At 40.3% G+C, this 15,945-nt stretch overlaps 2 protein-coding genes across 4 annotated transcripts in view; one reads left to right on the top strand and one right to left on the bottom strand.

Moving 5' to 3' along the window:
* The window catches only part of LOC145452044 (ras-related protein Rab-18-like), a 220,346-nt gene that overhangs the window by 19,100 nt on the left and 185,301 nt on the right, over positions 1–15,945 (bottom strand). The window lies entirely within an intron of this gene.
* On the top strand, positions 835–14,197 carry LOC145452037 (uncharacterized). 3 transcript variants are annotated; one of them, XM_080330251.1, is made up of 15 exons: positions 835–957; positions 1,023–1,116; positions 2,862–3,008; positions 3,068–3,174; positions 4,543–4,702; positions 5,715–5,816; positions 5,902–6,051; positions 6,108–6,253; positions 6,510–6,672; positions 7,811–7,906; positions 7,989–8,108; positions 8,710–8,915; positions 12,476–12,647; positions 13,389–13,552; positions 13,617–14,197. In XM_080330251.1, the coding sequence occupies exons 2-15, from the start codon at positions 1,078–1,080 to the stop codon at positions 13,852–13,854; spliced, it is 2,010 nt and encodes a 669-aa protein (XP_080186377.1). In that variant the 5' UTR covers positions 835–957; positions 1,023–1,077; the 3' UTR covers positions 13,855–14,197. The 3 variants fall into 3 exon arrangements, with proteins under 3 accessions (XP_080186377.1, XP_080186378.1, XP_080186376.1); XM_080330252.1 differs by having other exon boundaries at positions 860–974; XM_080330250.1 differs by having other exon boundaries at positions 884–1,116.

The following is a 15,945-nucleotide window of genomic DNA, read 5'->3' as shown; positions in this document are numbered from 1 at the left end:
GTGATCTTTTGACAACAAACTTTGTGAAGTTGGGTTAATTTCGAGCTTGGTTTGGACTATAAGCTGCCCGAGATTTTAAATATTCCAGAAATACAAAATTCTAAAAAATTCGGGATCGTGTGAATCGTTCTCTTCGCAGATAATTTTTGGTCCATTTTGTTCTAAGATTTCGTCACGCTAAGAAAATGCAATCAGGATTCAAATATAATAAATGATGATTACAAGACATGCAGCACGAGTTCAGCGGTGTATAGCGTAATATTTTGGTCGTTGAATTCGGCACATTTCGCGATGAGGAGGCGACGATGGAATGACGAAATAATGTTTGGTGGTTTCGAGATACCGTCAAAGAGCACAAGGTGGAAATTCTGATATACCGTTTCGAACCACATGATCCGTCAGGTGGCAGGCACCGGACTGCAAACGAACATACTTGTGGTTATCAATCTTGATTTTTTGTTGCCATTGCGATAATCTAATTAAGTCACGTTTTCGTTACCTGATCTGAATTCTATATCATATTTTTATTAGGTAATTTTATATGAATAATTAAATCAATCAAATTATGGTCTTAATTGTGTCCAACTCTAACCACTGATGACATATTGAACTGACGTTGTGAACTCCATCACAAAATCTACGATCAATATCTTCTTCATACAGACTGAGATGAGTTTTCACAGCATGGATAAAATCCTTGAAGTCAGAAGACCATTGTTTATACAACGACTCCATTGATATTGGCAATAATCATATGGCAGGCGGAGTTACCTCACATATATCAGATATTATTGTACGCAAGGAATGACTGTAAGCTATATCAGGCCAGTGAATAGTGTTCTTATGTAAGCCGATATCAAAGACGCACAGCATTTATGAATCGCTGTAGTGTGATGATGACCTTTTTGTATCGGGACTCGTACGCGTGTGTGGGATTGTATGCGAACGTCGAACAAAGTATAATCTCAAATCAGGTATAGTGCGTGGTAGATTTGTAAATACACACTGAGTTTTCTAAATAGGTTGCAGCCATAAGTTTCGATAAAAGTGCAGCAAAGCCGTGCCGGTTGTGAAAATATGGAGCTGCATCGACAGGAGTATCGACATATCCAGCAGGTGTGTGAGAATAATTGTAATCCATATGTCATATTTGTACTGCATTTGTATATCAGAAAATTTAGAATGCTTACGAGAATGTGAACGTTACCGTGTTGTTGGCAATATGGACATGTTTGTCAAACGTTTCGTGAGAGCTATGCCAGTTTCACTTAGCATGTCGTAGAATCGGGTTGAGACAGAAATGGCATACTTAAGTGGTCGACCTATTTGTATTGCTTCGTTTTCTTTGTACGGAACAATCGCATATATCTGTCTGGGTTCATGCCTTTCCACAAAACACGGGCCTCATATGACATACACGGGAGCAGGAGATGAATGGAGCTTGGAATAGCGAATACAATTTGAAAGGCTATCCACACTCCATAACGGAGTACACATAATACCGAGGAGATATAACTGCGTTGCAACAGAGGTGGTCAAAGTAGTCAAGAAAGCTACTCAAGTAGAAGTAGAAGTAGCGACGCAGAAATTAAGTGAAGTATGAGTAGAAGTAGTAATTTCAAAAGCAACCTCAAACTGCTTCAAGTAGAAATAGAATTGACTGACTTTAAATCTACTCAAGTAAGTAAGTAAATTTGAAACAGTCATAATTCGCTCGGACGGACTGTCAAAAGCTGCAAATTGAGCTATGCGGAAGTTGCAGAGGGCTTGATTCGTATTGATGCATCCCAGAAGGTATCAATTTTCGACAGAATAAGCATTCGTTCGCATCATGGGATTCAAATTATAGTATTGATATGAGAATGTTTTTACTCGAAGACCCCGTTTTAAAAAATATCACGACAGGGCGTCCTACCCCATATTACATGGCCCTTAGTTTAGGCGAAGAGAAATGCGGAAAAGTTGTATCGGATACGGTTGAACACAGCGCGATTAGTATAAGCTAATAACAAATATGGTGAATCGTAAAATGACCATTTAGAGTAGCTTTATATTCGGAAAATAGAGGCAGTACGGCACTTGCTTTTATACTTCGACATGTATGTTCTGCAGAGAAAAGAACTGAAAGTAATTAGAACTCAAAGTATGATACTCGGAACTAGACGTGAAATACAAATACCACTTTCAAAAATCGGAAAATATATTTCCTGTCTTTTGTCCAGAAAGCTTCAAAGGTGGTCTGCAAAAACAGGTGTAACGTTCAAAAAAACTGGAGTCTATTTTTTCGGATTAGTAGGACACGTCATTGGCTATTACGATATGATAGGTAATTGCCAGATTGCGAAACGGTAGTTTCAAACGTTATGGTGGGCCATATTTGCTGTGATGAAATAATTGATACGGGCGAAAATACGGTGTGAGCGGAATCACGCAATCCGGTACCTAAATTCACTAATAGGCTACTGTCGTAAAAACATGTTTGTCACTTCATAACTACTGTGCGCGAAGCGCAACAAAAGTTCTGGGCTTTAATTGACTTTTATGAATATTAAATGTTGGTACTCCGTGAAAAACAGCCCAGAAATTCCTCAGGCAATCTTTCTTATTGGAGGATTAAATTACTTCTACTTGACAAACTAAAAATGGTGAAAAGTAAGTAAGTAGATCACAAAATATTAAGAAGTAGAAGTAGAAGTAGAGAAAATCAGATATACTTGAGATAATACCGGAAGTAGGGGAAACTACTTGAGTACTTCGAAAAAGTAGAAGTACTTCGTTACTGACCACCTCTGGTTGTAACCGCCTATAAGCATAAATATTCGGATAGTCCAATTTCAAAAAACGGCTGTTTTCAATTTTAGCAAATGGAACTTTCTCAAAATAAGCTGCGCGAGCATTTTGAAAACATCAAAGGGGCTGCAGAGACACTGAAACACTTCTACGGAAATGTGCAGCAGAAAGAAGACCAAACGGAATTGCTGAGACAAAAGTACTATGACATGCTCGCCGTAAGTGGCTTCAAGATTCACTATCGTTTAGAATTCACAAATGATTCAGTAATTCACAGAATAAATCATACAACGAGAACGACAGAGATGCTTACTTCCAATTGGAACAAGACGCGAGAGACGAAAAGGATATGTATGTCCAGGAATCCCAGAAGCTGGCTTATAAGTAAGAATATAGGCAGAGTTGTTATTCAATATCCATTTCTAGCTTTAGTTCAAGCAAAGGTAAACAATGTTAAGTTATTCTCACTGGCGCGGAGCAGATCGGCAAATTCCATAGTCCGACTCCAATCCAGTTTCTTCAAAATGGTATCCGGCTCCGACCCGACTCAGGACCGTATCAGAAAAAGTATGAATCCTCCTCCGGCCATAAAATATCACGTCAATATCCACCGAAATAGGATCTGGAAAAATCATGCACATACTACTTCGCAGTGCTCCTGTCGTATCAGAAAAAGTTTGAATCGGCACCGGTATAAAATAATCCTGCGGATATGCAGCCCGTGGACTATCCATGCCCCGCTCTAATGCCCACATCTATGGTGCTAATGATTCGGTGCGAATATTGATCATCGCATCATCAGGTTAACTATTTATTTTATTAATTGAGTCGAAATACTCTTCAAGAGTTGCATCTCGATCAACAGAGTGAGTCGTGCTTGTAGAGTTGTATAACGACACCCCAAATGTTTCTTATTCGAAGGATAATTTGATATATATTTTTGCAGTTCTCTTGCCGTCTAGGTTCGCTGCGCTTATACAAGTGACAACCGTATTCGTATCACTGACAAAAGATCGAAATCACGCACATCCAAATTCCACCAAATATTTCCAGCGTTGGTGATTATAGTATCAGGTTTTGTGTTGTTTCCCAACGACCTCACGAACCCGGCTAGCGACATCAACTTATCTATTAAGATACCGTCCTAGCCCAACAAATAGCAACGTTAGCATCGTGTCGATATCATTTATGAGATGAGGCCCCTTTGGCACATTTTTCATGTTCATCCACAGCTCTCGATATGGTGCTTGTAAGACAATGCGATTTTCTCAGTCGATTGTGTTGAAAATCGTTGATGACAGATGATGGACGTAGCCACTGTTGTTAATAATCCGGGTTCAATTTGAGAGAGTTGGTTCGAAATCAATTTAGAATCGTTGATTCAAACCGTTCATCACTAACTGTCCTGCACTCATAGTGGTCATAAATCCTCCGCTCCTATTACGTGCATGCATAATTTGGATTACAATGTTGTAGCCTACTCGATTTATACCTCGGTATAAATCTGAGGTAGGATCTGGTTTCGTGTGTCATGGGTGTATAATCACACCCGTATATCAGGGGTGGTACACGGGGGGAATTACACCGCCTCTCCCCTAAGGGTGTGAAATGCCTACCAAAATGGCTTTGGCAGTGAATGTCATGCTGAGTTGAGCAGTAAATGTTCAATTGAAACCTAACCGAACTTGGTAAATTCAGTGTATAACTTGCGTTCAAATCACTATATATACAATCGGTTTCCTCTGATTTCAGGTGTTCAACGTACGTAGTGTTCTCCTATCAGCATTCGGAGCAAAGGGAGAACTTTATGAATACAATGCTGAAAGACACCGATAGTTTTTATCTCGAATGCGAAAGCATGCGGAAAGAACGAGCCAAGCTCCTGAATCAATGTTCAACCTTGGAGAGTGAGGTGTGCACTTAAGAAATGAGTGTGAATTACGAATAATTATAAATCTAGGCCCTTTCAAGTGCACGTATTAAAGATGATCACTTTAGATTTGGATTCGCAACGACAATTAAGATTTTTGCTATTTTGCATTTGGATTTGGTCATGAGATTTTGACGCATTTTCAATTTTCATGCAACCTTCGCGAATGCTTGAGTCAATTCAGTTGCAGGCTTATATTCGAGCATAATAAGAATGAAATTCATTGTTTGGATTTGAAAATATCAATGATGTTCATCTCTAGCTACGGTAGGGTTGCATTTAAAACAGATGGTTGTTTGAAACACTTTGTTTAAAACATGTTTTAAACTTTGTTTGAAACAAAGGCCTCAAAAAAATTGTGTTTTTCCATGGCCTACTTCCTAAGTTGTAAAATCATGCCATAATTGTGTACTTTCCAAAAAACATGTTGTATGAGCCTACAAACAATTACCACTCGATATAGCCGACGTATACGATATGGGATGGCTGGAACCCTCAAAATAGTCGGCTTAACAGCTATAGTACGTAGATATTTCGTCAAAGAAGCTATATTTACCCTATATTTTCAATTGTCAATGTCAGTCAACTATGATACCACAATTGAATATCCGTGACGTCATGGCCTAAAATACAACACAAAAACAACAATAAAAACAATTTTTTAAACAGGGGCCTTGTTTTGAACATGTTTGTTTTAAATGCAACCCTATTTCTTGGTAATCTGATATGAGTTGTAGAAATATTGTTATGGAAATTTCAATCGTAAGAAATATTTATCTTCGCGTTCGTTGAGGGTATTCCAATCACACTGCTTATTACCAAAACCTTGATTGACACCAGCGCATTGAAATATAAGCTTACGCGATACAATGTAGTGAACAAATATATATAGGTATATGGTAAGGGTGAAGAAACTCCAAAGAACACTTCCTCATAATTATGGTCGAATCATTGACGAGATGTTATGATCAATAACTCCGGAAAATATTTGCAGCTCCATGGCTGTCATGTCAAACTTGCGCAATGCGACAGTGATCTAAAAAGTAAAATAGCGGAGAATGCGTCGTTACAGCAAAAGTGCGATGATTACGAAGCGGTAAGTTTACCATATGTTATGTGATTCAGACTGTGAACTGTATAACTGATAGTGCACGGAACGTATATCATATATCTGGATACAGAAACAGCAAGACTTGCTGCGCGAGAAGACCAGTCTAGAACAAACCAAATCACACCTGACCGCAATCGTCGACGACATGTCCGAGAAAAATAGTCATCTGACATCTGACTTGACAAATACTAAAGGCGAAGTCACAGATCTCAACAAAGAGGTGTGAACATACACCCTTAACAATGAAAGCTATAAAAACCCTTTACTTCTTTTAAGCTTAATAACTGTCACGGTAACATCACAATCATGAACAAAGACATTGACCGGCGGAAGATACTTCAGAATAGGGCAGAAGAGAAAATTAGCTCACAAACGGCAAATATTGAAAGTCTGAAAAAGCAATCACACGAGCTCAGTAAAAGGTATGGTTATTAGATATCTCCGTTGGCCGTAATCCGGACTCATATATTTGTGAGTTTCTCGACTAAGCGCACAACAATGGCGTCTATTTGATTTGCATGAGCCAATCCGCTATATATAACGTTCCACACAAAATCGAATTATTTTACTAATGAACAGCCCCGTTACAAGGTAACCGTGTGGTAAAATGACAGAAAATGTCGGCACGGGCGTAATGTATCCTGCTTTGGCTGTAATGGTGAAACGCCTTCGTACCAGAAACAAGTCGCTGAATCAAGAACTGACGGATACAAAAACGGAGCTTGCCAAGGTCAAAGGACAAAGGGACAAATATCAGGAATCGACGAGACAAGCGGTTAGCGACCGGAATAGCATGAAGGAAGCTTATGATAGAATGCGAAGGGAGAAAGATCAAATGGAGGTATAATGCTATCGACTCATGGGATGGCTTCGCGATTGCAGTACCCTTCTACGTACAGGGAATGACAGACGTAAAAAGCCTTATGGATTCAAATATCCTTATCACGATACGATCGAGGAGTATAATTAGGGCTGGGCAAAATCGAGTACCTGAATCACGTAATATGCATCGAGTCGAGTCGACTAATCGAGTATCACTCATTATGACGTCATAACAGAATGTAGCACGTCAAAGTACAAATATGTACCGTTTATGCCATCACAAAGAATATAACGTCAGTTATCCATCTCATAAAAGGTACTTGGGTATTTTTTCGACCATACCGATTTCATTCCACTTGGTGACAATGTTGTGGCATAATCATGACTTCGGAAATGTGCTACGTCCAGTAACCTTAGTAGCTTCGTACCATATCTTTCGATAGCTACGATACCGCCATTCAAAGTTTCAAGGCTTCAACAGTGAAAATTAGTATCGAAACTGAAATTCTCCTTCGTAAATTAACTTTCAGTGGTGAGAAGCGTATAATTTCACTACTCGAAAAAATCGTATTTTACTACTCGATTCGAATCATTAAAATTAATACTCGATTCAGATTCGAGTACTCGAATCATTGTGCCTAGCCCTAAGTATAATATACCAAAATAGATACGTTGGTTCAGTCTATCTTTCAAACATAGTATGCGATATCGTAAAAAGCACGGTTGGTTCCATGTGATAAGTCCCGCAAATAAGATGGAAATAGGTTATGGAAACAAGTTCAGAGCGAGAATGCCCGGAAACCTATTGCACAATATTTATGCATTGACGACATATCGACTCAACCAAGTTTGTTTATAAACGTATGCCATTCGGGCCCGGCCATGCCACAGAAGTGCGTGTATCGTCGACATAAGTGGGCCTAAAATGGGAAAGACGGTTTTGTGGTAGTTGATATTGAACACTACCGGAATGACTCGTGCCACATTCAGCTCAGGAATACAATTTTTTACTTACATATGCTGCCCCAACATACCTATACTGTACGCCTGTGACCCGGTGCACTTTGCATATGATCGCAATAGTTTGAAGCGGTGGTTGTAATATGTGGATTGAGATAGGAAATCATAAACAATCTCAATTATTTATATTCGTAAAGGAGCAATTCGGATCCATGAGGCATGAGCGCGAACTTGTCGGCAAAGAAAAGGATCGTCTCGTGTCAAGGGAGTACAGAATCAAGAAAAGGAACCAGGTGGGTTTCAATGAAAATATAATGTAGATTTCCCACTGTTGGTAGATAGATGAGTCGCGATGCGTTATTGTTGTCCGTACAGGAATTAACTGACGATCATAAAAGCCTATCGCGACTAGTGGAGGAGCTCAGAGAAAAATATCGACGGGCCGACGAAAGAGTCAGAAACGATGGTTCCGTGAAACAGAAATTGAAAGATACGGTGAATACAACACTATACAACGGAATTTTATAGTCTTGAATAAGTAATTGTAACACTATGTCCCCACTAGGGAATTTTGGTTACAATATGCCAAAGTCAAGGAGAATTGCAGACCTGCAGGTAAAAGCGTCCACATATTCGCCAATTTAGATCCCACTCCAACACTCAAACATCAATTATTAAATGCCATAAACTATCTCGTTTATCAGAGGTCGTTAAGGCAGACACGCCGTGATAAACCGGGCTCATCGCAGACTTGAATTAATATTAGACCATCGCGTGCATCGAATCACAAATTGCATTCATTAACACGCAGAATGACTAACGGGACCACAAGTGTTGACGTCATATATGTTCTGTGACGTCGCATCATTATTAGTAAGTCAGCCCCCATCTCAAATTTCCATCCAGGCGACACATTTGAACACAGTGCATGGCTACATCTCGCAGGTGCAAGTGATGTTGGAGTACAACTGATAGCACATAACCTACCTAATTTGAGTAGGCTAAGCAAGCCGAGTTCAAAAACCTCACTTCAAACAGTAAAGTTACTTCATTATGTTGAACACTGCTAATGAAACGAGATTGTTTTGTGTGACAGATAAAAATCCTTGAAAAGGAAATCGAAGCGGAAAAGAGAAAGAACAACAAGCCTGTACGCCACGCTGGTATTCAGACCGATCCGAGACTGGCCTGCGACAGTCGCGACATCGCGATTCAACACGCCCGGTTTAAAATGAAGCAGGCCCTGAAGGCGAGGGACCAGTACGCTGTAGATCGCAACCGCATGGAAGAAAAGCACGACAGGTACTTTTTATATTCGATAAGTTCCATGTGTTGTGAATTTCGCTTATATAAGCTCTGTGAGTCAATCATAAGCGCACAGGTAGTCAAAATAGTCAGCGCCAATAGTATATGTAACACCGCAAGTTTTACTCACTTTCTAGTAGAATTAGCAATCTAAAAGACACGTCTAAACTGCTTCAATTATAGAAGCTGAAAATGAAGTTATGAAAGTAGATTTGGTCGATGGGACGCATACGTTAAGCAGTGAATCGGAGGTGGCCGCTTTCGAAATGTTAGGATAGGCTTATATCTTGGAGACTAGCGCCAAATTATTAAAGACACTACAAATTGGTTTAGTTTTCGAAAAATGTCACTACTAAAAGTGATGATAGCATATTTACCCAAACTATTTTCACTTTACAAAATCCAAATTATACAAAGTAAGTAGTTTTGCCTAATAAACAGTTAAGTAGAAGTGAAAGTAGTTTAAAACACAGTCACCTAAATGAGTAGACTAATACCCCTTGAATACTCGGAAAAAGTAGAACTGTACTTCGTTACTTACCACCTTTGCATAAGTGATGAAATTCCGGTCAAGTAGGACTCTTTACTTTTAAAAGACTGATCTGGAAATATTTATGCGATGGTTCCAATCGTTGGACAACTCTGGCAATGGGGATCTACAGGAACCCCCGATGCCCGGGTCGAAGTAAACGGGAAAATAGCAAATATTGATGTGGATCATGGTCATGTGTGGATTTACACACACTTTCGCATACGACCGCCAAGCGGCGCTACAGAGTCGATTTTATCAAAATCACAACGTCTGTGCGGCCAACAAAACCAGCGAATCGGTTATCGGGTAATCGCTAAGCTAAAATCAGTATATGCCATAAGCAATGTTCCCTCTAATTTTTCAAGAGTCTGCGCAAACACGCCAACTCACTGCGTAGGCCCTCGGACAACAGTGCGCAACCACCCTCCAATATGGTGATAAAACTAACTACTGGGGGGCTTCGCCCCCCAGACCCCCCTACGGCTCTAGGCTTCTTCCGGTACTTATCATGTACTTTGGGTGCCCATCTAGTAGTATAGCGTCCCTAAACGCGCCAAGCGCGAAAAAATTTCTATAATTCACGATTGCATCGGCCAATATGATCGGGAATTGCATATATATTGCTATCAATTGTTATCCTCTCCCTGCTCACATAATCAGATTTACCAGTAGAGCTGATCCAGTGAGGTGTGTTGGAATATATAGGCCCTCTAAATAATAATAAAACATCTTCGGGCGTACCCGTTGCTATAATGATTTCGTTACATGATGCTATTTCGTGACCCCCTATCTGCTATGTCAAAAGATATCGAAATCGCCAAAACGTACTAAAGTAAAAGACGTACACGATTTCAAATTGGTATTTCTTAACTGGAAAATAATGTTCCCTCGATATGGCATTTGTCTTGTTGTGGGACTCGGATCGCCAGGACAGGAACATTCGGCGCCAGGCATTTAGGCGCCCATATATTTGTATAAATCGAAGTTTTCGGTCAGCACCGGGGCGGTCTTTTTCGCCCAAGGTTTTCTCGCTGCTGATCGTTCTGGCGCACTTCTTGGATTCGCATGTTACATAGCCTTTAACTTCATATGTCGTGGCGCGTCATGGGCGGTAATGGCCGACCCCCAAGTGCCCATTTCTATAAATCATGCCTAATTTTTGTTGGAAAAGGGTACCCAATAATCAGATATCTTACAATAATAAAACGCGCGTAGCGCGAAAAAAAAATTCTGAAAAATTTCAAAAAAATACACCATGATTTATGTTAATTCTCGAAATAATTTTAGACCCCCTTCGAGCTCGGCTCCTTCAATTGGGGGGTTTGGGGTGCGGAAGTTACGGTCCTGAGTAAATCTTACGCAATGTTCATGCCACGCGAAGAAGACTATCATTCGTTAGTTTCTCGCAAATTGACTTCGAGCTAGCCCATTGTTATTTATAACTTTGTTAAACCAGGTTATTTCGCCATTCCCAGAAAATAATGCGCTAGTGAAATGATATCAGTATCGCTCACGTGTACGAGGCCATACTAAAAAAATATCTTCCGTGAGGCGCAGGTCATTGTGAACTCTAATTTCCTCACGGAGCGCAATAGTTACCTTTGCGGGGCGCATTTGTCAGTGTTGGGATCAAGTCACTACCTTCGAGTCACGAGTCATTTCGAGTCATTGCACATTTTGACTCGAGTCAAGTCAAGTCAATCGATTTTCGAAGGTGACTCGAGTCAAGTCAAGTCAGTCGATTTTTGGAGGTGACCCGAGTCAAGTCGAGTCAAGTCAAGTCAAGTCACGAGTCAAGTCAAAATTCAAGTCAAGTTGCCTTTTAGAAGTATGAAGCATGATTACGTCATTGCATTTCGCTAGGTCTCTGAATAACAGATTGATTGGTCATTGATTCTGAACTGATGAACGAATATAGAGTTGAATATACATGCAATAAGGGGCTGTATCGCTCACATAAACGTAGAACTGTTGAACTACGTAAGTAATTGCATAGCCTCATTTTATAGTTACTAACCAAGATAGAGAATCGAGAAACGAATTGAGAAGATGCAATACAGTACCCATTTATACATATTGATATGATACAATTCGAGTCTGCGCCAATGGTTGAGGAGTATATAAACTACATTCGATTACAATTTCAATCAAACAAGAGGTTCGGTTAAGGTAAGAACAGAGAACACAAATATATATTTTGCTATTAAATTACTTTACTACTAGTTTACGACAACGTAAGCTGTAGCTTCGATCACTTCGTTTGTGGTCAATATCTTAGTGAGAGAATATTGGAGGCTCAGTAAAACGCACGATCATTTAATGATCGGTCGCTCTCATGGGTTACACAAAAGTTTGGCGAACAATCCGAACAAGATGCAAGATGCAAGATAAGGTGATTTTTACTTGATGACTTGAAATTGACTCGTGAATTTTGCTCCGAGTCACGAGTCAATCCACATTTCTGATACGCCGAGTCAAGTCAAGTCAAGTCATTTTAGCAAAGCGACTCGAGTCAAGTCAAGTCATACGAAAAGGTGACTCGAGTCTGATTCGAGTCAAGTCATGACTCGAGTCATCCCAACACTGGCACTTGTACCTCGGTTTCAGACTTCAGTGATAACACTATTTCGCCCTGCAATGTTCCATCTTAATTTTCACGAATCTGCGCGCATGCGTGATCCATTGGACAACAGTGCGCAACAACTATTAAAAAAAACATCATTTCTGATTTTTTGTGCGCAACGGAGATTTTCTGTGCGCAGAGACCGTTTCAGCACTGTGCATTTGCGAAAGTGCGCAGCTTAGAGGGAACATTGGCCATAAGTATAAGTGGTGTCTTTCATTTGAACCATTGAATGTCATTATTAAAACCTTCCAATCGGATCGCTGTTTGAGCAACGAATTTTGAATCGGCAAACTGGTGCAACAGCAACAGTGTGATTGCTGAAGATAGTGTTCAGAATAATGATACTTGATTAAATTGATTTACGATCCGTGTCAATATTTCAGTGTTGGTTTTCTTTAGGGCTATGAGTGCTTTGGCAAAAAAGTCCAACACGCTGGCAGCTTTCGAAGCCAAAGTGAAAGAAACCCAAGACGCGTACTTGGGGTTACAAGATAAATTATCAAGGACAGAGAAGATCCTCGAAACAACGAAGGCGGAACTTGACAGAGAGAAATTAGCACGAATCAAAATGGTCAGCACCTTTGACCATAGTGTCCTATATGATGTGGACACAGCGAAAGTGAACGGCTCACTGCATTTGGGTTACGTCATACTTTCCATTTGACCAAAGGCAACTTTACGGCCATTTTTGACCGACTTGCCGAGCGAAAAACTCGATAAAACGGGTATCTATGGAAAGCTTCTGCTGTACTGATAACGAAAATATAAATTTTAGTCTGCGCATGGTCCTGAAACCCCCAAAATCAGCCTCGAAATTAACATTGTGACCGGGTTTCGCATTGTGACGCAACAGTACTGTCTGGCTCTTTCTTCTTAGATTCAGTCTCGTTTTGCCAGACAGAATTGTTGCATCACAATGCTTTAACAGATCAAAGATATATTGATGCCGTGCAAGTATATAGATACATTCTGCAACATCTGTCCGAGCGATTATAATAGACGCAATGCTTCAAAATCCATATCTCAATAATTCATAGTGATTAGGCTTACAGTTACAGCATTAACTCAATCCGGCCGATCTCTTCAACCCTTGATGTCGGCACACGAAACGGTAACATTGTCCTATAGTACCCCGAATACATCAGCAAAATTCTCCAAAAATATATATAGTATACTGCGATGATGTGAGTCACGACATTGAATGTGAATAAAGCTATTCGTGGATTATCTGCGTTCCTGGTAGCAAATAAAGTTGGCCACAATTTCGCTAATGGATCGCATATAACATTTATACCAAATCAATATTCTTTAGAAAAAGCAAGAGAAAGCCGAGACTGCAGTAAAAGTGGTGACAGTTCATGAACCAGCGCCGCAGACCGAAACTAGAGAGGCAGCATCCCAAACCAGCAAGGACAACCGTGTTGACGCAAAGGAAGCCGAGATATCCCTCAACCTAGCGTTGTGTCTCCAGAAGAAGTAAACCTACACGATGCGCCTGGCATAGTGCGGTGCAAATTACTGAAACTTCGCGATTTTACAGGTTTGACGCTACCAAGACGGAGCTCGCCCAAAAATTGAAAGATCTCGACGTGACAAAACTCAAAATGTCGCGGTTAGAGAACATAATAGAACAGCAGAAAGTGCAGAACGACACGCTCCAGCGGAAAATCATCTACATGGAGGGGAAGTACGAGAGAGACAGACACTATATGAGATCGGTTCATAACGCTTTAGCGACAAAAAATCTGCCAAACATCGGCGAAGTGGGAGCAGGTTGATCACTATCGCCCTATCACCGATCCTTCTGAATTTTTGATACGAAAATATAGGGTCCATGCAGGACTTCACAAAACTATATATTTATGCGCGACAAATTGTTATAGATAAAACTACACTATCGAAACTTTACGCTACACTACGTGTTGTGAAACTGCTGGTTTTGCTTTCCTAGGCTATCGCAACAAGGATATTTTGCACGGAAAGGGGACCGTGCTTGTGAAATAGCTAGGACGATGATACAGCTCCCGCTGGGATAAAAAGGGAACATATTCACTGATCCGAAAATTTTGCAGCGCCGCGCGGACCAGATCAGAATAAAATATGTTTTCCGCCTTTCATCAATTAGTTGCTGTTATTGTTTTAGTGTTCATGGTGCCACTACATATTCCCCCAGGCCCATATTATTATTTTTATTATACCTCAGCTGCCAACTATTAGCACAGCCAACTTATTGTTCAAGGCTTTGATGTAGCCTAACGACATCGCCAAAGCTGAAGGGATGGAGAGGAGGAGCCTAGATAAACTTCCAGTGCCTAAGTAGGAATTCTCATGTCAAGCCCGAAGTCGCATTCCATTAGATTTGCAACCGTAGAACGCATGTTCAGTGTTCACAACTCACAGGCTCAGCGTAGTAAACTTAGGAGAGATTAATTTCACGGGAGCTACATCCGTTGTTTATTACAGTAGAGTTTCAAACTGCTAGGGGCGCCATGCGCTCTAAATATGATACGGTTTCAAGTTAAAGTTATAAGTGTAAAAACTGTAAAGACCGTATTCTAAACGTTTGTTTACGCATTATCCCGTAGTACTAAGCGACTCGCGTTGTGGATATATTAGCCTACCCCCTTTTCGAACTTTTGTTGTTTTTGATCACTGGATGGCGCAAGGGACTACAACCATAGGGTAGAGATGACCTTTTGAACCAACGATCCATCATGAGCCAGAAAGAAAGACAAGACGCCAGACGAACTTCGAATTCGAGAAAGCATTTTTCTACCTAACATGATCCGATTTGTTTAATGCACAATGGAGCGCGTGTTTTCTTAATCTCGGAGATCAGCGGGATCCAAAGGTTGCGTGAAAGGACGAAACCTAATACAAATCAGCGCTGCCGCAACCCTTCACGAAAAAAGAAAGAAATAACTGACACTTTAATGATTTCTCCCATTAGTCAAAGTGTCGTTTCAGGACCTACTCGAAAGCCGGAATGTGCGGGTGAAGGCAACTTTGACGGGTTAAGTAAAATGGCGGGTCCGGGATTCGGGTCGAGGAAGAAGAAATAAAATCGGCCGATGTATAGGCTAAGTGTGATAGGGTGACTGTACAGTGTACTGATCAAAGTCACTGAATATGAAGTTCGGCTTCGTCCCGACAGCAAGATGTCGGAATCAATTTTGCTTACCAAACGTTATGGGCGTTTGCAGTGTTGAGATTATGGATCGTTCAAAACAGCGAGTGCCACAATATCGAGGCATTCAAAATAGGAGTGTCAAAACAGCGAGTATCATAACAGCGAGGCATTATTAATTGTTCAACCCAGGGTTTCTCAACCGTTAATATGTTTTAATTATATTCCCAATTACAAAATGTAAACCGTTGCAAACGAGAACGCAATTTGGAGGACTTTCCGACATGATATAGAGTTCACGGTCTAATTTTGACTTATCCCACGTCACAATGCTGCAAGTGCTGAATCAAACAGTTTAAAAGTAGCTTTCAACTCATTTGAAACCATAATATGTGAAAGAAAAAAGTCATTTTACATAATATTTGACGAAATTCGATAGTACAGCTAAGAAAGCAATCACTCAAAATCGAGTTGGTGGTTTTATTAGTACTTTGCTTTGCAGTAACGTTTATAGAACCATGCATAACAACGCGGTATATCAAAAACGACAGGGGCAATTTTCTCAGTAAATTGACATTCGAATTCATTCTTTTAAGTTGGAAGCGTGTGTCGTAATTAGATTCTGGTATAGTATTATTTTTGAAAGTTCACCGGTCCGCAAAATCTGATTTGATATTTTGCCGGCTCGCAAGCTGAAAAAGTTTGGAAACCGCTGGTCTAATCGATAACTTAACTATAGTTA

Source organism: Botryllus schlosseri, chromosome 12 (genome assembly GCF_051294905.1).
Source record: "Botryllus schlosseri isolate E-star chromosome 12, Bs_hap1, whole genome shotgun sequence".
NCBI classification, from domain to species: Eukaryota; Metazoa; Chordata; class Ascidiacea; order Stolidobranchia; family Styelidae; genus Botryllus; species Botryllus schlosseri.
The sequence above is the reverse complement of the archived record's forward strand: the minus strand, read 5'-3'. Positions and strand labels throughout refer to the sequence as shown.

Excerpts from the sequence above, each read along its gene's own strand:
- LOC145452037 (XM_080330251.1), top strand. The coding sequence starts at position 1,078 with ATGGAGCTGCATCGACAGGAGTATCGACATATCCAGCAG. Across the intron at positions 3,175-4,542 it reads TCCCAGAAGCTGGCTTATAA|GTGTTCAACGTACGTAGTGT; the intron begins GTAAGAATATAG and ends CTCTGATTTCAG. Across the intron at positions 6,254-6,509 it reads TCACACGAGCTCAGTAAAAG|AAACAAGTCGCTGAATCAAG; the intron begins GTATGGTTATTA and ends CCTTCGTACCAG.